This window comes from Cygnus atratus, chromosome 2 (genome assembly GCF_013377495.2).
Source record: "Cygnus atratus isolate AKBS03 ecotype Queensland, Australia chromosome 2, CAtr_DNAZoo_HiC_assembly, whole genome shotgun sequence".
NCBI lineage: Eukaryota > Metazoa > Chordata > Aves > Anseriformes > Anatidae > Cygnus > Cygnus atratus.
The window spans coordinates 14,459,813-14,482,059 of NC_066363.1; the positions used below are offsets into that span (position 1 = coordinate 14,459,813).

The window sequence follows — 22,247 nt, forward strand, 5'->3', positions numbered from 1 at the left end:
CGGGGGCTCGATGATCCTTGCGGGCCCCTTCCAACTGGGGCTATTTTGCGGTTCTCCGGTTCAGCTGGCAGGCAGCTCCCTGGATCAAGGCGCAGCGAGCTGTGCCAAGCATTCCCTGAGAGAACCACATCGGGCCGAGGGGAGCAAGGGTTTTTACAGGGTCCCTAGCGCCAGCCCGGCCTCGGGACCCCGACCCAGCCCGGCGGCCCGCCGGCGCGGCCCCTCAGCGCCACCTCAGCCCCCCGCCGGCCCCCGGCAGCTCGGAGGGGGGCTCCCCGCCGGTCCTCCCGGGCTGCCCCCGCCCCGCTGCAATGCCCCGAGCCTCCGGAGCGGGGAGGCAGCGCCGCCAGCGCCCCGCCCGCCGCCACCGCCGCTGTGCCGGGGCAGGCGCCGAGCAGGTGGCCGCGGGCAGCGGCATGTGAGCGGCCCCCGGCTGCTCCCCGCTCCCCCTCCGCAGCCAGGCGGCCGCCGGGCCCCCTCGCCTTGCCGTGTCCCCGTCCCCTCGTCGCCGGGCCGGCCGGGGGCTGAGCGCCGCGCCCCGCCGGGGGGCGGCCGTGGCGGAGGGCGGAGAGGAGGAGGAGGAGGAGGAGGAGGAAGGCTGCGAGGGGCCGGAGGGACGCGGGAGCACCCCCCCGCACACCCCCGCAGGATGAAAGTCACGGTGTGCTTCGGGAGGACGAGGGTGGTCGTGCCCTGCGGGGACGGGAACATGAAAGTTTTCAGCCTCATCCAGCAAGCCGTCACCCGCTACAAGAAGGCGATCGCCAAGGTGAGGGAGACGGAGGGGGGCGCGGGGAGCGGCGCCCGCGATCAATATGGCGCTTCCCGGAGCGGGGAGGGAAAAGTCCGGGCTGCCCCGCTCCGCCCTTTGTTCGCCGGTGCCCGGCGGCCAGGCGGCGGCGGCGGCCCCCGGCGGGGTGCGGTTGAGCCGCGGGGGCCGCCTCGGCCCCGGCCGGGCACGGAGGGACGCGGGGCCCCGGCGCGGTGCCGGCTCTGCCCCCGGGGCCGAGGCGCCGAGCGCGGCCGGCCGGCTGCGGGCCGGGCGCGGGGGCCGCTGGAAATCCAGCCCCAGGCTTCCCGGCCCTCCAGGCCCCGCGGGGACGGCGGCCGGGGGCAGCCCCCCTGAGGGGGCCGGGGCGGCTCCGCGGGTGCGTGAGGCCCCGGCCTGCCGAGGGGCCGGTCCCGGCTCCCGCTTGTGCCGGCCTCCCTCAGCCCCATGTTGAAATCTCCGGCGGTGCGAGCACGCTCGGCTTGCCGTCCGCAGGAGATCTGCTGGGGCTTCTATCCCCCGTTTAAAAAATCCTTCTTCTTTTTCTTGCACGTTGTTGTTGCAAACTTCTCAGTCAGCCGGTTTGTTGGGACGGGAAACTTAAGCAAGCTCGCTTCTCCTTTTTTCCACCTGGTTCATTCAAGTGGTGGATTAAGCTTCGCTTCCTTAGCCATTCCGGTGGTCTTCACTCAATCTGGACGTTTTGTTTTGGCAAATGCTGACTTGGAGGCTCTCTAAAACCGCACCTCGATGCTGGAGGAGCTCTGTGAATAGTACTGACTGGTCTGAGGGGGTTCCCAGCAAAGTTTTTGAGATTGGTTTCCTTAGAGCCCTGGGTGCTGCGGGGAGAAAAGTAACCGACGTTCCCCTCACCTCCCTGCTTTATTCCTGAGGATCATGGCTTTGGAGGGAAAAACCAGGAAATGTTCTCGATACACTTTTATTACACCTCTTGCAGCAGTTGTGTCTCTGGCTGGAAGAGGAATAAAACGACTCGCTAGGGAATGGCTGCACACCAGCTGTTACCTGCGCGCTGCAGCGGTGTGCACAGCGACCTGCGTGCGCGGGTGAGGCGGTGGGCGAAAGTGCCTCTCTGCTTCAGGTAACAGTGAGCAGCCAAGCACGTCCCCCGGGGGAGTGTTGCGTGCTTCATCGGGGCGTTCAGATGAGGAGAGTTTGCAGAATTCATTTTTAAGTGTTACGACATTGATAAAGATTCATTATTTTGATGTCTCGTGTTCCAAACCTGTGTCCCGTGGGGAGGTAGCTCGGGTGCCACTGACCTTCGTTCCTGCTTCCAGCCGTTGAATTGAGTTAGGGGGTGGCGATAAGGCTCTGCGGTGTGATGTAGAGGCTGGGAGCGACTGCAGCAGAGGGAAGGCGTGCTGGTCATCGGGAAAGGGCTCTGGTTGCAGGTGGCACGGCTCGTCCAGGAGGGAGATGGCCCACCTGTGGAAAAGCAAAAACGTTGTGATGTAACTCTTCTTCAAACGTGCTGGTGTATTTACTAACAAGACCATTTGCAGATGTGCGGACAGACTTGGCCTGCCCCTTGGTCCCCAGTCCCCAGAGCTCTCAATCTGGGGTTTCAAATGATATGTTTTTTTTTTATTTATTAGTATTTATATGGCGGTTATGCTGTATGCCAGCGGTATGGACTTGAGGTAGTCATAATTACTGAGATTGCTTCTATTATATGGAAATACTGTGGTTGAAAGCACAGTAAGCAGAGTCCACGGGCTTTTCTCTGGGTGCTGTATATAGGCACTGTCACACCTTGCTTTTAACTTAACTTCTGAAGCTTTTCCACGACGATGTGTGGCAGTGAGGAGATGGCTCCTCAGTGCGTCCTGAGCAAACCCATCCTGGTGTTTCCTGTGCTCGCTGTAGCGTAACCCAGCTTCAGTGGCAGAATTTCATAGATTGCTGTCTGTTTGTAGCACTTGGATGGTTGGTGTCTGTGCTAGTGTAGCAAATGAGCAAGTCTTTGCTTCAGAAAGAGACAGAGAGGAAACAAAGTAATTCGTGAACTGCCAGGGTAAAGGTATGTGGGCACATCTGAAGGCAGGATCTGGCAGCTGGCATCAAGCTGACACCGAGCTCTGCTTAACCACGACTGTGCTGTTAGGGAAGAAAGCATATCTGGTGGAACATTATTCAGAATACTTTAATTATGTTTATGGTTTTCATACTGACAGGAAAAACAGCGTTTCTCATCCTGCGAAAAAGAGCGTGCCTGCTTTATGCAGCAGTTCCTGCAGGAGAACCACTTGAAGCACACGAGAGCTGAAGTGCCAGCTGCTCTGAGCCTGCCTCGCGCTTTGCTGTGGTTTTCAGGTTACGGTTAGCAGTAAGCTGCCCTGCCTGGGTAGCGGTGGCGAGACAGCAAGGCTTCGTGCTTGCAGGCTGCCACGAGCAAGTAACTTCAAGCTTTGACCTCGGTTTGAGTTTTCTCGACTCGGTGTTATTTAGGTTAAGTAGACGTGCTGAGAACGGAAGGAATGCGGACAAAAATAATGAAGGTGATAGTAAGGTTCTCCTCTCTGTGAAATGTTAAGACTGTTGAAAAGCGTATAGATAGTGCACAATTTACTGCAGTTTGTTGTGGGTGCTGCTGGCTTTGCTTAGGATGCATAAATCTCAAAGCAGAAAAAATCAGTATGGATTAACACAGCTCTCAATGCTAAATCTTTAAGTACGGAATAACTTAATATGGCGGGCTGTGCTTGGGGCTTGATCCGTGCAGTGTGTACAGGAAATCTTTCTGATCCTTTGCTTCTAGTGCGGGAGAAGCTTTGTGTCTGAAGTGTGCTCCATTTTTCTTCAAGCTGTGTTTGTGGGGAAAGAAGAAGTGAAAAGAGATGTTTAAGAAGTCCAGCTGTCCAGAGTAACTGGATGTGGCCAAAATTGATCACACTCCATGAAATCTTGTTTGCATGGTGGCATACTAACGATGTTTTGTGGGGCTGGACTGGTGCAGCCTCTGGCACAGTTTCTGCAGTAAGCATTAAACGAGTACGGTTTGTTCAGGTGGCGGCTGGCCTGTGAAGTTCTCGGTGCATTTCCCAAACTCCACTTGTCGGGGAGGTCAGAGGCTTTGCAGGTTTTGTGTGTTTACTTAGTTCTGCTCATGGTTTTCTGTCAGTTTTTTTGAGGACAGAAAACTGCTGGAGTAAGGTAGGAAGCAGTTTTGAGGAGAGGGATGTCAGCCACGCTTGATTTTCGTATCATTAATGGAAAGAAATTGTCAGCTACCCCAAAAGGGAACAGACAGGTAGGCGTTTGTGAAACATAGCAAATGATTGACTATAACCTAATTAGTGTAAAAAGGTGGAAAGTTTTCCTGAAAATAATGTAAAGTTGGAACGCATCAAGTAACCTTTTGTCAAAAAGAATTGTACATCCTGTAGCTTTGGTCTAACCTGATTGCAGTCAGCGATATTTCTGATTTTTATTTTTATTTTTTGATTATTTATTTATTGGTAACTTTCTGCTGTCACCATAGTCTTTGTAGGTTTTGAGCTTTTTGAGATTTAAGCGTTTTCCTACTTTTTCTTGCAAATGTAAATAGGCACGCATACACAATGGTAGGTACAAAGCTTTCAGTTTTTTACTTTAGTGTGATGTATATGAGCACAGTAAACAAGAATATGAATTGGGAATTCATAGTTTTTTGGATTTATAAATTGTTCAGTCTCCCGTTCGGTTCCTGCAGGGATTGTTCAGGCTCTTTGTGATTGTTCAGTCTGATGTGCTGTGGGTCATGAGCCTGTGGTAGCGTCCATAGACCGTGAGCCTGCAGTAGTGTTCGTAGGCTCTGCGTATAACACCAGTGTTCTAGGAGAACTAAGAAAATTAACCAAAACTCCAAAGGAACCAAAAATATTTTAGGAGACCTCTTTTGAGAGTCCTTTCCCCTCAGCCTAACCAAAAGGTTGTGGGAGATTAAATGTTGGAGGGATTGCGATACCGTGGGGAACAATGCTTGAATTGTTAATTTAGAAACCGCAGCGCGTTAATGTTTGTTAGAAGTAATTGTAATCTGTTCCTTGATAGCATTTGAAGGCAGCTGCTGATACGAGACCGGAACTCAAAAAAAAGTTGGTCGTGTAAGCAAAGGTAACAAGTGTCAAATGCCGCCCAAAGTTTAGAGCTCCACCTCGTTGGTAGATCTGAAATTCATTGGCAGGGAAGCGTGAGGGGAAGGTTGTAGTCTTAGGGAAAGTGCGATGCACTTCTCTTCTCTTCTTGAATTTTTCTTTTTGTTCCAGTGCCAGCTGAACGGGACTTCTCAGAACAATTATTTGCTTAAAAACCAGCTGCCAAGCAGCAGGCTGCCTTGCAGATGCAGTGACAACTTTCATGCCTCTCATGTTCAGTGGAGCAAACAATTTTACATTCGCTCGTGAGCATGTCGTGAGGGATAGTTTTTATGTCCTGTTACATGGTGGAGAGCACACAGGAGTGGGTCACTGTGAAAATTTACTGATTTTATGTGTACTTTATATTGATCTCATCGTTTTCCCTGCTTAAGACCGTCTGCTAGGTTTTGGGCACAGGCGCATCTGGCTCCTCCAGGGACACTCCGTTGCAGTCACAGTGGAAACGCTTATGGGCACTAATGGCGTAAATGACTTGTAGCCTAGCAGGGATTTTTGTGTTTAAATTTGACTTCTTTTTGATACCTTTCTAAATCTTGAGACTGTTTTAAGGAGAAAGAAGCATTACAGGCTATTTCCAGAATGTGCAGGAACCTTCTCCACCCCAAAAAGGTCCATGACACAAACCAGAAAAAACCCTCTCACCCCTGCTGTTCAGCTGACCGCTTACTTCCAGCTGACAACGTGGGGATGCAGTCTCTTTGCTCCTGCTGTGGTATGTGCCAGCTAGCACTGAAATGCTGTACGTGAGCTCAGCCAGGAGAGCGCTGGTTCCCCGCAGGGCATTTTCTGGAGCCAGCTCTCGGCCTCGTTGCTGGTGTTGTGCTCCAGGCAGTGGTGGTGAAACCCGGATGACTGGTACCTCGCTCAGCTGCGGCCTGGTGAGAGCTACAGACAGCGGTGGAGAGCTGCTGGTTTAAGAGGGAAAAGTGCTGCAATGGAAAAGTGCTGCGTTGCATGAGAAGCTGCAGGGTAGAGGCAGGGCTCGGCCCACAGGCGTGGTGGTGGCCCCGTGGGTCCCCTGCACCCAGACCTCGCTGTGCAGAAACGCCGAGCCCACAGGACAGGAGGCTGCTCTGCAAGCCGGGCACGGAAGCTGGACAGCTTGCAAGTCCTTCAGCTTGGGAAGTATTTTCAGTGGAGGGTATGTGTGGTATTACTTTGTTTTGCTTATGTGAGCAATAGGTATCTGTAGCTGGATGGGGTGCGTCATCGCTTTAGGTTCAGCGTTACGTGGTTTGTCAATATTTAAGCATCGCTCGCTGATGACAGAAGTGGAGCGTACGTTTGTGGAAGAGCCTTGCGAGCGATTTCACTACGAGCAGAAGCGCTGTTGGGCTGCCGAGCCCGGTGCCTGCGGCTCCGTGGAAGAAGTTGTGGAAGCCTGTGAAAGCGCTCAGCACGTTACGTGAGTGGTTCCTGTCTGTAATTTGGGGTTTAGGGAGCTGCCAGCCTTTCTTGTCTCGGGCGATAGCCTCGACCAGTGGAAAACCATCTGACTCTCATAGTTTCTTGCACTCCGGCTTCAGTTCTAATGGTTGCAGATGTTTTAGCTGGGTTATAAAAACACCATTGGAAGTAACACTTTCTCAGTTGTACCAGACTATGACATCTTTTGGTCGTGGAGCATTTAATCTGGTAAAATAAGGTGGAGTAAATGGGGGAGAAACGTTGACGATATTAGTTATACAGAATATGGCTCATGTAGCTTTAAAACAATTTCCTGGTTCTTCAAAGGAAAACAAACCTTTTCATCCCAGCAGAAATTGAATGGATAAAACATGCAACAATGCTGAACCGATGCTTATGTATATAGAAAATAAAGTGGAATTCTTCTAACGTAAATCCAGAGTATAGCACAGATGTTCTCACTCAGAAATGTTTTGTGAGCAGTAAGAAAATAAAAAGTGGAGCAAAAAAAGTATTAAAAAAAATCAGCAAGATACGTTAGAGCGTCTGTGTTTTTTGTTTCCTTTTTAATATACAGTATATATTTTCCTTGTTTCTTTGAGGTCATTTTACTGTAATGCTCAGCAAATCTGGTGCTGGAAGACAGTTGAAAAAAATCCAGCAAACCAAGCCGCCTGTGAGGGAAGTTACATAATCCAGTGGAACTGCTCAAAAACGAGAAAGAAAAAAAGAATACTCGAGAGCTAGCAAGCACAGATGTACACAGCACTTGTCAGAAAGACTGGTACTGCTAGTGAAAGGGAAATGAGTCAAATTCTGAAATCAGGAAAAAGTCATTTTAAATAAACAGAGGCCAATATGGTGCTTTTGTTCTTAAAATAATCACGTTCATTTTGCTTGTTGTAGCAGTGTCACATTGTTTTCAACCGGTAGCTTTAGCTATTTTCTCAAATTGGCTCCAGGTATTTGTTAAATCAGAAATAATTTTTATAATTATTTTGTTGCACTTAGTCTATTTTTTTCTTAAGCAGGTAGCAGGTACGTGAGGGTGACGTATGTTCCACTTCAGTTTCTCCTCGTGGAGCGATACGAACGTAGTACCACAATTAGACCTAAACAAAAGGCGAAATGCCTCCCGACTGAAAACTCTTGGATGAGTTCCCGTTTGCTCTGTTTGCATGTAGGCCTGCTGGAAACGTGCACGGGAGTTTTCCCTGTCTGGCCGGAGGTGCGGTGCCTGGCCTCTGTGGTTCGCCGTCTGCAGTGCCCAGTAAGCGCCCGTGCCTTGAGGAAGCGTTGATGCAGAGGGTCTTCGAACCTGAATTCAGTTCCCCGAGTGCCGTGTGAGGCGAGGGGCTTCACCAGGCGCACACCCCAGCAAAAGCACCCGCGTTGATGAGGTGCGGGGCTGTTGATTTCACTGAATTACGGCCAAATGGATGGCGTGCCGGGTCTCAGGGCTCAGGTTGCCGACGGAAGGGAAAATTAACGAAGGCCAAATATGTTTGAGCGCGGGGGGTGCGCTGTGGCATCCCGCAGAGCTGGCCCTGGGCTGCTGCCGTGTCCCTGCTGCGTGCTGAGAGCCCCAGGCCCGCCTGCAGGCTCCTGTGCTGCAGCACGTGGCTCGTCCGGCCTCCCCGTCGTCCTGCCTGCCTCGTCGGGACTTTTGTGGTAAGGAGACTGGGCTGGCAGAAGGAGAAGGACTGGGGAGAGGAACGGTCTTCTGTAGGGGAGGAATAAAAGCGTGGGGTGGCCCTAGAGACTGGCAAAGGGAAAAAGCTTTCGGGGCAATGATAAGTGGATGCAACTCCTGGTACTGTTTCATTCACACAAGGGAAATGGGAGCTTGTGTGGTAGCAAGGCCACGAGTCACATACTGACAAATAAAAAGAGCTGAAGGTAGGAAGGAACTGGTTAACTCAGAGGTAAGCAGTCGATTTAGGAAGCGGATTAAAAATATGTCTTCAGTGACACCACAGCTGTCATTCAAAGGGCTTTTTTAAAAAAAAAGAAACCTGGGGAATTTATTCTAGCAACTTTTCCCTTTTGTGCTAATAGGTGTACTGAAAGTAGTGAATCTCTGACTTGGTAGGGAAAATAGACACCATTTTGGAGAAGTGATGTCACATTTTTGGACATACTTTCCACATTCTCTCACACTCAGCCTGCTGCTGATGCAGCGAGATTCAGAGCCCTTTGCAGGAGGAGCGAGCTGGTACATTGTTAGCAGTTTTCTTTTTAAGTGGCCACGTTTATAGGATTTCTGTTCCGGGTGTGCATGTCTTTACTGAACCAGAGACTCAGATGGGAATTTAAAATGTTTCTGGTATTCTTGCTGAATTACTAATAGGAGAAAGAAAGTTACGTGGGTATGAAATGTTTTAAATGGAGATAGGACTTGGGAGTGTCTGTATATTTGTGTGCGCACCCACTTAGGTGTTTTCATTTGTTTGAAGAAATTAAGCCGCACTTACTAAATGAAAAAGTAGTTTCACCTTACCCCATCTTTTTTGCATGTGCTTTCAAAGTTCTGGAGTTACTCTGTATTCCCCTAGGCAAGGGCCACAAAGTTTTTTCTTCCCTATTAAATGTCAGAAGCAATATCCTACTTGTGAGAAACTCGCAGAGATGCACCTCTTTGTGCATGTAACGAGAAGCGCTACTTTGTTCCAGTTCTCAGGATCTTCCTGAGCAGAAGTTCGTGAAATACAGAAGAAGTGCAGGCATGCTGGAGTGTCTCCGAGGTGACTCTGATGTTGCCCTAACTTATTAAGTGGCAGCTTAAAAAATAAATTGGAACTTCAGAACTTTTAGCTTCTTTAATAAACCGCTAAATGGAGCAACAGGGCTTGATTTAATTTGTTTTCCCCAACCTGTTGCACTGAATGTTATTTGCCTTTTTTTAAGCGTGCGTTTGTTTGTGCTGTCCCTTTCTGAGGCTGCTTGCCCGCAGCCGAGCGCGGGGGGAAGGCGGGCAGCCTCCCCTGGCCAGGGAGCCTTCGGCCTCCGTGCTGCCACCGAGGATGAGGAGCAAAAGCATTTAACCCGTCTCAAAGCTGGTCCCACCTTTTGGCAGCGCCGTGCTGCTGGAAAAACTGTTAGCCCGAAGTAAGCCCTTTCTTTGCTGAAAGTCAAAAACACCGCGCAGCGGTAACAATGTGGCTGGTTGGAGAACCGTCATCTCCATTCCTCGCATTTGTTGGGTTAAACGTCTGTCTTATTACAGGGCGGCGAAGGCTGAGGTAAGGCGAGGAATTGTGCCGCGCTATGAGGAGGCGATGGGAGCCCTGTCCCACGGGCCCTGCCCCCTGCGCCACGGAGCCCGGCTGCGCGGAGCTCTGGAAGTGGCTCGCCTGCGCCCAGCTTCCCGCTTGGCTCTCCGTGAACGCTCCCCCGAGGCATGTGCAGGAGGCTGGGCGCCCCGACGGCACGTTGGGTGTGGATCGAGGTGAGGGTGTGTCCCCGGGGATTTGTTTGTCGCGCTGGCGAAGATGTTGCTGCGCTGTAGGGCCGAGGGGACGGGGGGCAGAGGGGAGGAAGAGCCCCAGCACGGGTGGCTCCCCGTTGTCCTCAGGTGGAGGGTCCTCCCTGCCGGTGGGGCAGGATGTCATTTCCCAATCCTGTACTGAATATCGTTTTTTTTTTTTTTTTTTTGGCACTAAGAATACTAATTTAAGAAGATCAGTATTTCCTGCTCTCGCTGAATTTTCTTAACAGCACCTTTTGTTGCTTCTTCTAGTTTTCCCTTCATAAAACCCAGCGCAAATAGACAGTGCCTATTATAGTTCTGGAAAGTCCAGACTAAGAAATCACAAGAAAAGGTGGACTAGACTAAATAAATAGAGCTTTTAAATGTGTTGCCTGTCAGTGTGGGCTTTGTGTTATAAAGCAGCCAATGAACATGATTTTAAAAATCTGTAACTTTGTGCATGCAAAATGCTTGTATGTTTAATTGTTGCTTTAAAAAATAAAAAAGGTAAAAGCCTTCTAAGTGTTTTAGACTTATCCAGCCTGGTCGAAAAAGAAAATATTATGTAAAACAGGGTATTTAGCTTGTTATATTAGGCAATGGAGCGGTCTCACCGCGTGTCCAGCAATCACTCCAGAGCATAATGCTTTGGTAAACTAGAACCAGATGTTGATGTGTGAAATGTTATTGTATTCAGGGTCTTGCAAACCTCCCCTTTATTAGCAGAGATGTCTGAAGTAAATTCCCGATGCCCATTTCGTTGTGTCGGCCTTGCCCCAGAGCGGTTGGTGCTAGCTGGAAGCCCCCGTGCCGAGCTGGGGGCCGCAGGTAACCCGTGTCCGGCATCGCATCCGCTGGGGCTGAGGAAATACCGACCTGGCAAGGCCTGGCCCTGCTCCCCCCGGAGCAGAGGCATCGTTGCTGGGTGGAATTCCCTAGCTGGAGAACGACAGCAGCAGTGAAGGAGAGTTTTTTTTATAAGAAAAGCTAATTTGTGCTGAGTTAAGTATTCTTTTGATATTTGAATACGGAGTAATTAGCTTGGATGTACTGCTGTTTACCCTTTAGGATTTGGAGAAGTCTAAACAAGCTGCTGAAGGGAACTGTATCGTAAATCTACTTCTGAAACGGATTTGGCAATTGCGTGCTTCAGACTGAGACCAAATCTGCTTTTTGTGGTGTTGCTCTGGTGGGCAGCGACTGCTGGGAGGAGTGGGGGGCCGTGTGGTTGGGGAAGGTCTGGTACGGGGAGGTCTGATGGACCCACCTGGGAGTCCCCCTTCTAAAAATGCTCTCAAGGTGGGCGTGTAATTGCTTATGCGTGGATGCTACTCCTCTGGCTTAAAAAAAAATATAAAAATCTGTAGTTCAGTATTTACCATAGGCAGTTACTGTACTGGAGAGCACTTTGTAGGAAATGGTTTATTTTGTTCTAAATTACTTCCACTTCGTAATTCAGTACTTGCTTGGTCTCATAGTGGGACAAAGTAAAAAAAAAAAAAAAAAAAAAAAAAGGATGTTTTTCCTTGTTCTGTCTGAGAGTTATGATTTCAGATCCAAAATATTTTAATATTAGCTAATTCTGTGAAAGGTATGTTGTGTTTTATAGGTGGCCTGTGTTTTGCTTTCTTCGACCACGTATTATGTCTGCGATTAGACAGTTATAAAGACTGCCCTAACTCTAGATGCTTTCACAATTTGCTTCTGCTTTGGTGTGTCAGTGCTTTGTTGCCTTCTGAAAGGCGTTGTTTCCAAAGGTTACTGAATGCCAAAGGTGTTGTAAGTAGGAACACAAAAAAAACACAATTTTTCTTGATTGCTTTTGGAGATTAAAGTTGTATGTAATATTGAAATTAAAAAAATAGTTTTTCTGTAATGAATTATGTTTCAGATGCATGCCATATATATTTAATCCAGATTTTTTCTGTCATTTGTTTTCCAAGAAGTGTGTCGTTCCTTTCCGAAGTCGAGTGCAGAGCGTAATAATTCACTTTGTTGTTTTGCATTATTCTGCAATATAAACTAAAAGCTGACATAGGAAGCGGAGCTCTGAAATGGAACAGTTTATTATAAATAAATCTCTTTCACCTGATGCTCTGGCTCGACAGTGGGCTTTCAGTGCAGACCGTGCAGCTTCAGATTTGTCGGCTGTGCCTAGAGCTGGTGAGCAGGAGGAGCTGAGCTTCGCAGAGCCATCTCGTGCCGCTCTGGCCATCTCGTGCCCTCCCGAACATCTCTGGCAAACAGGAGCCAGCCCCTTGCTGTTCACCTCCTCGCTTTGCTGCCAGGAGCAGTGTCCTGGGTGGTCCGGAGCATCTGGATCAAAGACCTGCCGATGGCTGAGTCCAGATTTCTCAGAAATTGCCTGCTGATGATGGCAACAGAAGGATGTACTTTTTTTTTCCTCGTAATGTTTTTCAACGTGCAGCTCTTCTGTGTATAAATTATAGTGTGTGTGGGAAGGAGAGCATGTTGGAAATTGGTACCTAGAGCAGGCAAACAACATGGGCTTACGTCTGTCCTGCAGAAGCTGAGGAAATTCAGAATCAAACCCTGATGTCAGATGACAACATTTCTTCCACCTGTTTGAACTACAAAGCTCCCCCCTCCCTCCCTCAGAAGAAGCAGGCCTAAAATCCAATGAGAGATGTAAAAGCAAAGCAGTGGAGTCCTCCCCCTGGATCTTGCATCTTCATAAATAATTCGTTCTGCAGACCGAATCGTTACTCCTGCTGCCAGGCTCCTTCAGAAAGCCGCAGCCTTGCAGCCGAGCTCTCCTCGTGCCTGGCGGTGACACGGCAGCACAGGGCACGTCCTGGGGCTCCTCGGCCCTGCTGCTCGCCCAGGGCCATTAAATGGAGAAGGGAGAAGCAAAACACTGGAGTCATTTTGAAAGAAATATAATGTAAATACACAGAAGGAAAAAAGTGGAACTGATAAAAGTTACTCCTTTATTTATTTATTTTAAAGCCTGGATTTTAATGCATGCTATGCTCAGTATAGGAGAACTCCACTTATTAAAACTCCAGGTCTGTGTTTTATTATTTCTTAGGTCACGTCAATGATCATAATTGCATTTTTGTATCACTTTTAAAGTAGTCTTTACAGCTGTGTACTGTCATAGGACTTGCCCCTGTGGGAAGCCTCTGGAACTCAGTTAGCAAAATCCACTTGAAATTAAAATGTTTAAAAGCATGGAGGCTTTTTGTCTTCGTGTCTTTACACCTTCATCCTGGTCATTGCTGTGGGCTTCAATTTCCAGATCTGCATCTACACTTACTGCTGAGGAGCCGTGCTTGCTTTGTGCAGGACAGGCACCAGCACCATTACTGCGAGGTAACTGACCCGCAGTGAGGTGGTGCTGCCGTGGCGTACTGCTCTCTAGGAGCTTCCTGGCTTTTATAGCTTGCTTTCCTGATAGGATGAACTGCTTCAAGTTACCTTGATTTTTAACGTGGAGGTAAGGGTATGTATGCACGCAGGCTGTACAAGCTGTTGGTAAACACCAAACGCTTTGCATCCCTACACAGAATTAAAAGGCTCCCTACCTTGTGTGCGACTCTGAAAGCAGCATCTTCGGAGAAGTTTAATGAGACTTTGCATTATTGAAATTAGTGATAGGTGCTTTTTTTTTGGGTGAAAATGATTCCATTTTGACAAACGTCCAAGTGCAAACAAACTTCAGGGGTAGAAAGGTGCAGGAAACGGGGGAGCCTATAAATGGTGTGCTTAGGATTTAAGAAAACACCTGCGGTGTCTTTCGGCTCATTTCAGAGGCATCGGTTGAATCCTGCGGGGAAGATGTTGGAAATACCTACTTAGCCTTGCTCCACCAGTGCTGCGGTTTGAAAGGGGAGAGGTATCTGTCGGTGCTGCGTTGTGTCAGGTGTGAAAGCGGAGCGCAGAGCAGGGCCGGGCTCTCCCAGAGGAGCTGTGTGCTCGCACAGATGGAGGTGCTTCCCCGGGGAGTGCCGGTTCTCTGCGGGGACCTCGGCAGCCGCCTCTCACAGCGGCACCGTGCTAATTGCAGCAATCGGCGCTTGTACAGCGTCCGGCTGTGGTTCTTCTCCGCAGCTTTGTGTTACCTTAGGAAAGAGGGAAGTACTTCGCTGTACCCGTTGTCCGCGCTGCAGCAAATCCGTGATGTACCCATCGGTTACAACCGCGTGTTGTACCCCAGCTAGCTTCAATCTGAGTAGTTTGGGGTGAAACACAGAAACAGGTGAGCTTCGGCAGCGTGTGCAGTCGCCTTGTGCCTGTGGTGCTGGGCTTTCAGTGCAGTTTTATTGAAATGAGGTACGCTGTGCTGTATAGGCCGCAGCCAACCCTCTGTATCGCAGGTGCAGCAGCGCGTCCGCTGCCGTCTGCAGCTCTCACAGCGCTGGGCCATCTGGCAGCCCGGCCTCTGAGACCCTGCCTCCACCTGCAGCACAGCAGCAAGGGGGAAAACGTGGTGTAGGGGGTACGTGGGAACCTGGCTGAGGGTAACCGCGGATATTCCTCGTGTACCAGCGGGCGGCCGTGCAGCCACGTCCTGCGCGGCGGGCAGGGACATCGGCCACGGTAGTGTGAGCCTGCGGAAATCTGGAAGCACTTCTCAGAGACAATGGGAGTCCTCGTTTCTGCCTTGGTGAAAAGGTATCAAGGAACTGCACCCATGGGCATGCAGCCGATCAGCGGAGAGAGGGAGAGAGCGTAAATATTTACAGCTGTGCCTCCCTCTTGTGTGGAGTGTGCGGGCTCGCAAAACATGATTGCTCTTCAGCACCTTCTCCTCTTAATTTGGTAATTTCCTTCTGTGCCTTGCTGCCTTCTCCCTTCAGAAAGCAAATCCACGAACAAATGTCACAGTGTTTGTCAAGTACATAATTAACCCACTGAGCAAACGGGGGAAGCGAGGCACAGAAGGTCGCTGACTTGTCCAGGACCACACAGGCGGCTCGGCACCAAGCTGGAAATAAAGCACTGACCCGCTGACTCCTTAACCGCAAGTCTATCTTTCCCCTCTAGTAAGGATGTGGTAAAATACGGCTGCATTTAATCCTTCTGCTCCTCAGTAGTTTAGCCTCTCTATGAAAAGACACGCCATGCTTCGCCAGGCTGAGAAGGGAATATCTGGTGGTAATTGCCTGTTGAAAAGAAAGTATCTTCCTCTCAGGAAACCGTGGGCTCTGCCGTGTTAAACTGCTTAATTACTGTTTCTTATGTGATTTATTTCACAGATCTAAATTTACTCATACTGCGGTTGAAACTTTTAGACGGCAATCCGTACTTGGCACCGAGGATGTTGATTCCAATATTGCACGCCTGGTGAAATGGTTGTAACTTTGAAATAAAGCAAAGGCTTATGTTTCACTTAAATCCATTCAGATAGCTATATTAATGGAAATTGATTTTTTTTTTTTTAAAGCTAGGTGCCATAAGGAGATGCATCAGTGATGTGTTTGGCTGAAATATGAGAAATTTAGAGGAGGGAGAATATTGGTCCATGCTGGTGAAACTTAAGTCTGTTTTTTCTCTCATTAAAGTGCTGTAACTTTCTTTTAATGCTGAAGTGTCGCAAGTAAGGTGGTCTGAAGTAGGCAGTAAGTGCTCTAATGTTCAGCTGATGCTGGTAAGAAAAGCTGCCGGGTCAAAAGGCAAGTACCCGAGTGAAAGACTTGTCTGCATGCCTACGTGTTCCTTTTAGATTGATGGGGTTAATTGCCATGCTCTCAGCTTTGCTTGTGCACTACTGTGCTACTGATGCTGACTGAAAAGGAGCTCAGCCTACCACAACTTTTTAATCCCCTCTGCATGCAGTGCAGAAGAAAGCATGTTTTCCCCTTGTAAATGTAAGTTTTTGTGATTATAATGTCATATCGGGCCACATTATAGTGCCACGTACTTCTCTATGTTAGGGATAAGGAAACACGTAGAGCTGGAGTAGGACTGTGTTTGCTATTGTATGTATTAAATAATGATAATACTAAGCCCTGAAAATTGAGATATTACAGATTATAATTTCACCCTAAAACAGCTTATAAAATGACTGCTTTGAGTTTAGTAAGCAGTCATTTATTCTTTTGTGTTTTAAAAAGCATGCTACGGCACAACTGCAGTTCATTATTCTGCTTTTGTTGAGGACTTCAGGTTCTGTCAGCAGCTGACATAGCCGTCGCGTTATCGCCAGCGTTTTGGAAAAACGCAGCTGGTGGGCTATGCAAATGGACACATTTACTAAACAATTTTAGATGGCATTATAACCATTGTTCATCTCGTGCCTCTAGATGATTTATTTTCAAGTGACTGTGTATGCCTGTGACAAGCACGCTGCTATTAGGCATAAGGACACACAATGCGAAGTAATTTCCTGAAACTGGATAGCCGGAGAGATTTCCACAAAACCTATTAACAAATATCTGTAATGATTCGCATGTATTATTTTGTGTCTCTTCCTTGTTGTGGCGTATTCCTCTCATTCTAGACATATTTCTTCATTAGAAAGCCCCTGAGAAAGTGCAGGCTGCTTGTATTTAGATTTAACCATTTGTGAAGTTCACTGTGCTGCTGCTTGGCTTTCTTCTCTCCTCAGCCTTCTCTGCCTTTAGAAACAGAGCTATTTCTCACCTGCGCAATGCATTGCCATTACCAGCTTTTTCATCAAAATTAATTCCATCTACTAGTTTATACCCTCTATTTTTTTTCTCTGTATCTTGCAACTGTTAGTTATATGACAACGTCCACTTCCCTCATATGTGCTATACGTGTGTCAAAGGCTCTGGTTTAGAGAGTTTCCTGGTTCTCACGCCTTACTGACTACATAACATGGAGGGAAATCAGAAAGCAGCATCTCATTTGTGGTCATTGCTTTGTCTGCTTTGTCCTCCAGTAGAAGAAAAGAGGAGATAGTCTGCAGATGGTTACAAATGATGTATAAACTTCTCTTCCTTTACTCTGCCACACACATATACATTTTTAGTCTGTCTTGGGGCTTCTTTTTTGCTGTCCTAGAATAAGGCTATTCACTGTACCAGGACAGTAATCAAGGAATTCTGCGCAGCCCTCTTAATCTTGCATGCTGATTACACAAGCTGTTCCCGAAGGCATGCAGTACCAAACCAAAAGGGGTGCTTGGTGTGCAGCAATGATGATGGCAGCGTGCTCTCTCTCTGGACGCTGTCGTGCTCTTAGAACCGTGCTGTTCTCATACTTGTGGTCTGGCCGTATGAGGAGGATACAGGTGGACAGGTGTTCACCTACCTGCAGGACTGTCATGGGATTCCTGCAAATGCTACAGAGGCAGGATTCCCAACAAGAAGTTGAGTTGTATTGCACACAATGGAAGTGCTGGGCATGGTGATCAGTGCACGTGTGGTGGTAGCAGTCTGCCAGTGTTGCTTCATTTCTGTTTGCCCACCGCCTGTAGTTTGTGAGTGGGATATGTTTGCAAGTGGAGACTGTTCTGGTAGTGGTTTAAAAGGATATTTCTCTGTCTGCTTTAATGTTGTAGCCCAGGATATATTTATCTTGAGTTTGTACACCATTAAATAAACCCAGTTTAAACCTTTAACAGCTAGTGAAACTTTCTTTCACTTACCTGCTTTAACAATGTCGAGAAGATGTGCATTCAGCATTTGGGCGATAGCAGAAACAAAACGTGCTGTGGGAACTTACAGCCAAGCAAGCTGGGTGTAGAGACCAGTATCAGGAAAAAACAGAACATAATTTTGAAGAAGGGGAAATAATTTAGTTTAAAATCTAAGTAGATAATTGTCTGCCATACACAATATACTTTTCATTGAAGTACAAATCCTATAAAATCAGGTATGTTCACTGATTTTACAGGCTGCCAAACATGACTGCAATCTAAGACAACCGAAGTTCTTTCCTAAGAGAAAGCAGCATCACCTGAGGATCACGAGCACTGAATGACACTCCTTTTTTGTTAATCTTCTGTTTCCAGCTGGAATAGGAAATGTTCTCATTTTTTTTCCCCTCTTTTTTTAATAGATTGCAGCTGTACAGCTAACAAGGATGGACTGTCAGCTTTCACAAGCCAAGCACGCTTCCATACAATTGTGCTGTTTGCTTCTTTCTTTATCAGTCCAGCGCAAACTGTTCAATCTATTCTTTTTACATAGCACCTTTCCTTTCTATTGCCCTTGCACAGGGCACAGGCTTGGTTGTTAGCATTCAGGTGGACTGTGTACAAAAAATAAATAGGAGTCATCCCGACTGCATTGGCCATTGAAATACCTTATCTGCCTTTCTTGTTTTTAAAGAGCCAATTTGCATTTTTCCTCGTATCTCATCTGGAAGTGCAAAGCGTAAAAACTTTGCAAACATCCTACAGTTCATGCTGTGTGAATGAATTGAGAAAGTAGTCTGGTGCGTGCCCAGAATTTGGTATTTACGTATAACGTCTGAATGGTAGAGCACCTGAAAAAGAAAATTGTTTCAGCCCAGCTTCTGCTGTACACAATGTGAGTGCCACAGTTATCAAATATAAAAATACTTTTAAGTATTATGGTGAGCATATGTGGGACCAGTCCCCTTTGGGGGAAAAATTGCTGTTGTGACGTGTTATGTGACCAGGGTCATGTAGGACCTGGGTGGAACCACCCTGAAGTCAGCAAACTTCTGTCCAGGCGGAGGGACCTGGCAGTAATGCTACTTGTCAGATTCTGTAGGTAAACTCGTGAGGATATGCATTTAGGATCTGCAGTTTCTTCAGGGGGTAGCCCTGTTGTTGGATTTGTGTCCTGTCATGATATCCGTGATGGGGCCCCCTCCCCTGCAAGCAGCGGTGGCCTCGAGCCCAGAGGTGGGTGCTCAGTCCCCGGCTCCCAGCAGGGCCGGTGCTGTGGTAGGGCTGGGCCACTGGGGATTACTGGTGCGCAGAGGCAGCTGAAGATGGGGATGGGACAGAGGGATGGAAGGAAGAATTTGTCCTAAGCCATTACAGTGGCTGTCCACGTCTGTAAGCCTGCTCTTTGGAGGTGGTGACCATCACTGGTAGCGCTTTCTTGAGTGACTCTGCACTGACACCTGTGGAAGGAGGGGCTCAGTGGGCCGTTGGGACTTCCAGGGCCAGAGGGGACCTTCTGCTTCGTGAGCCTGTGTGTCGTTACCCTTCCAGGAGCCCCCGCATTGTCCCTGTGGAGTGAGGTGCCCGAGGGGGCGGCAGCCCCTTCTGATGGTGACAGAGTTCCTGAGAGAGGGCTCTGCTGTGGTGTGACAGGCTTCTGGTGAAGGTGCCACGTTTCTCGGTAAACGCCACGATGAGTGGTTTTATTGAGAATGTGCACTGTATTTCCAGTCTGAATGCAGTGCTGCGTTTTCCAGCCTTGTGTTAGGTCCTGTGTTGAAGCCAACACGGTGGGTCTCTGGTCTTCAGGAGCAGGTTCTGCTTGAGCTATTTTGGTGGCACTGCAGGGCCCCATGGATCAAATTGTTTGGTGCCTACAGATACTTGCAGGCTCGGTGGTGGTTTGTCCTTCCTGCTCTGGATAAATAGTTTGAACTAAATATCATTTATATAGAGAAATGCAGAGCAGAAGGGTAACGGGGTAAGAGACTGTGTTTGACCTTGCAGTGGCTTCCTTCAGGTGAAGTCTCCCTCAGTATTTGGGCTCTGGATAATCTCAGGATTGAATTTCATTCGATTTCAATTACGGGAGCAGTCCGTAATTAAGGAGTTCAGTGAATGGTCCTCAGCGTCAGGTTACCTTCATTTGGAGGAGTCACCTGAATGCAAATTAAGCAGTCACTTAAGGGTTAAAAGTTTATGGGTTTTTATTAATTAATTAATATACCTTTTAAATTGTCACTCTCACACTCGCACAAGTATACAAAGACCCTACTGAAGTAGATTTTAGTTGCTGTATTTTCCAGAAAGAATTTGAGTTTTGTTCTGAAAAAACAAATGAAGTTTCTGGAGTGGGTTTCAGCGGCCCCCTGACGCCAGCTGTGTGACCGAGGGCCTCCACACAGGCTCTGCTTCTCGTCCGGGCGAGGAGTGGAGGTGCGTGGAAATGCTCAGTTACTCAGAAGGCCAGCTGCTCCCCTGTCATGGGCTGAGTTGAGCATGCAGTTTGGTTTTTGGGTGACGATGCTACTGGCATCAGCAGGTGTAGGTGGCCTGCTTGCCTTCATGGCCAAGGGTTGAGGTTTCAGCCCTCCTGCTGGTCCAGGTGACACGGTCCCGGTGAGAGAGATGCTCCTGACTTGTGTACGAATTGCATGAGTGTAAGGACTCACAGGATGGCATCCTCCTTTCTAGAGAAAGAAATCCACAGTCATGTAAAAAGTAATTTTTCTTCTAAATTTCATCTTCCGCAGTTCTGCTAAATTGCTATTCATGCATAGCACTATACCTCTGAGTGGGGCACCTGGTATCTGCAGTATGTCCTTTTGCAGCTTTGTGTCTACAAGTGTTAAAGCTCTTCAAGAGAAGCCTGTTCAGTGCTGAATGGATTCAATGATTCAGCTGTTTGCAAGGCTAAAAGAAAAAAACGGAATCTGAGCACTGTTTCGTGGTGTTTGGCAATCTGCTTTCACACAAGAAATGAAGCTTTTCCAGCATTCACAAGCACTGGTGTCTCTGGGCTCTTACAAATGTGCAGCACGGGCTGCTTTAGCAATATGCACCTCTTAAGCAAGTGGGAGAGGGACTGGAGCCAGCTGGCCCTGAGCTCAGGGTGAGAGATCTAAGAAATCACAGATTTCGTAATTCCATATGTTCAAGAGTGTACGCAATAGCTACTTCAGCACGCTTACCTAGTTTACATCTTAGATTTAGGATCATGAGCAGTGAGTTCTCAAGCATTACCGTCAAGTAGCCTTGCATGTTGACGGGTGTCCTTCAGTGCTGGCGGTCTCATTGGAATCACGTGTTGTCATCACATTGCCTGGAAGCCTCCCGACATGCACGAGAGGTTGTCCTTACTCATTTGCTGCATGGAAGTGCTCTGGTAATATTATAATAGAGGGAGCTTCGGGAGATTTGATTGTAATCAAGTGCTGGCATAGCTCATGCTCTTAACAGTTACCATTTTTTTTTTTCCCGGTAAATGATCTCTGTTAAAATTTGTCCATTTGTGGCAATAAACTGGTTTTGAAGCCTTTAAGCAAAATGTTCATTTTGAGATGGAACATGTTATGTTTCCTGTGCTGAGTCTTGTTGGAGACCATCCAGACTCCTCCTCGTGTTGCTATTTCACAAAATCAATATCCCCAAAAAGCCAATATATGTTAATAATCTTAGTAATTATAAACAAACAAACAAACCCTTTGCTGTCTTGTGATGTGTTGTATCTCTTTTTATTTAATGAAATTACACCAGACATAAAGCGCTTGTTCTGAACGTACGTGATCCCGAATGTAAATCGTTGCGAAAGAAGCCGAGCACAGTCTCATTGCTCCCGGTAAATGCGCTGCTGGTTAAAGGTGTATCTTCGCACTAGGAAACCAACAATAAATCAAATAACAAATCAGCTCACACCATGCCCTGCACATGAGTCAGGCAGCGCTGGCTGGGTGGGTGCGTGCGCTCACGGACTGAGCACGACGGGGTTGTGCTGGAGGCGCAGCTGTGTGGTGTGAGAATTTGTTGAATTAAAACAGTCAGAGCGACGTGGGGGTGGGTACCGAGGCCTCTGAAAAAGAGGAAAGGTCGCGTTGACCCAACCAGGGAGAAGACAGATGTTGAATATTACAGCGCAAAAGCTCCTCGTATATGTCAGGATTTAACCACACAGTTTGACACTACTGCGTATAATGTCAGAGCATGTGTGAGGTGTCATCACCAAAATCTTTGTTCTTGTTTTTTTTTTTTTTTTTTTTTTTTCATATTTCAGGTTCTGAGATTAAAACCTTGTTTGGAAGAGAAGAGTTCATGCAACCATCAGTTTCTTTTGGATAGCCTCGGGTGCTTTTGCAGCACACTTCCTTGTATTGAACATCGTGCTATCCCATGCACAAAGCTGTGATCTCCCATTGACCTTCAGAACTGATACCCTTAGGCTGAGATATATTATCTTCACCTCTCCCATCCCAGCTAAATTCGGTGGGTAGAGCAGAGTTAATTTACCATAAGTACGAATCTACACATTTGGTGTCTACGAGTGATCTGGGTACCACAGGTGCTGTACAGAGTCAGTGCAGAGAAATACACGGTTTTAAGGTGTGATTCACCTTATTCTTAAGTAGGCATATATAATGGCTCAATTTTTAGAGTCTGGGAACTGGCTGCATCACGCCTGCAACTGCACCACCACCAAAAGCAGCAGCATGCCTTCCTTCGGCATGCACGCTTCTGCTGCTGACCTCCAGCGGATCCCATCTATTATGCATGGCCTCTTGTCACAGATCCCCCTCACACAGGAGGGTGATCTACTGAGCAGCTGCTTGCTCCATGAAAAAGTAAGCGTATGTGTTGAAAAAAGCACAAGATACC

The 22,247-nt window shown here is 47.9% G+C and overlaps 1 protein-coding gene across 20 annotated transcripts in view; it reads left to right on the forward strand.

Annotated features, from left to right (window-relative positions):
* The first annotated feature begins 359 nt into the window (after positions 1 to 359).
* Positions 360 to 22,247, forward strand: part of PARD3 (par-3 family cell polarity regulator) — a 445,585-nt gene continuing 423,697 nt past the window's right edge. For all 20 annotated transcript variants that reach the window (XM_035545279.2, XM_050708750.1, XM_035545284.2 and 17 more), the window contains exon 1: positions 360 to 769. In XM_035545279.2, coding sequence (XP_035401172.1) covers positions 650 to 769 — 120 coding nt within the window. In that variant the 5' untranslated portion in view covers positions 360 to 649. The remainder of the gene's footprint in view (positions 770 to 22,247) is intronic.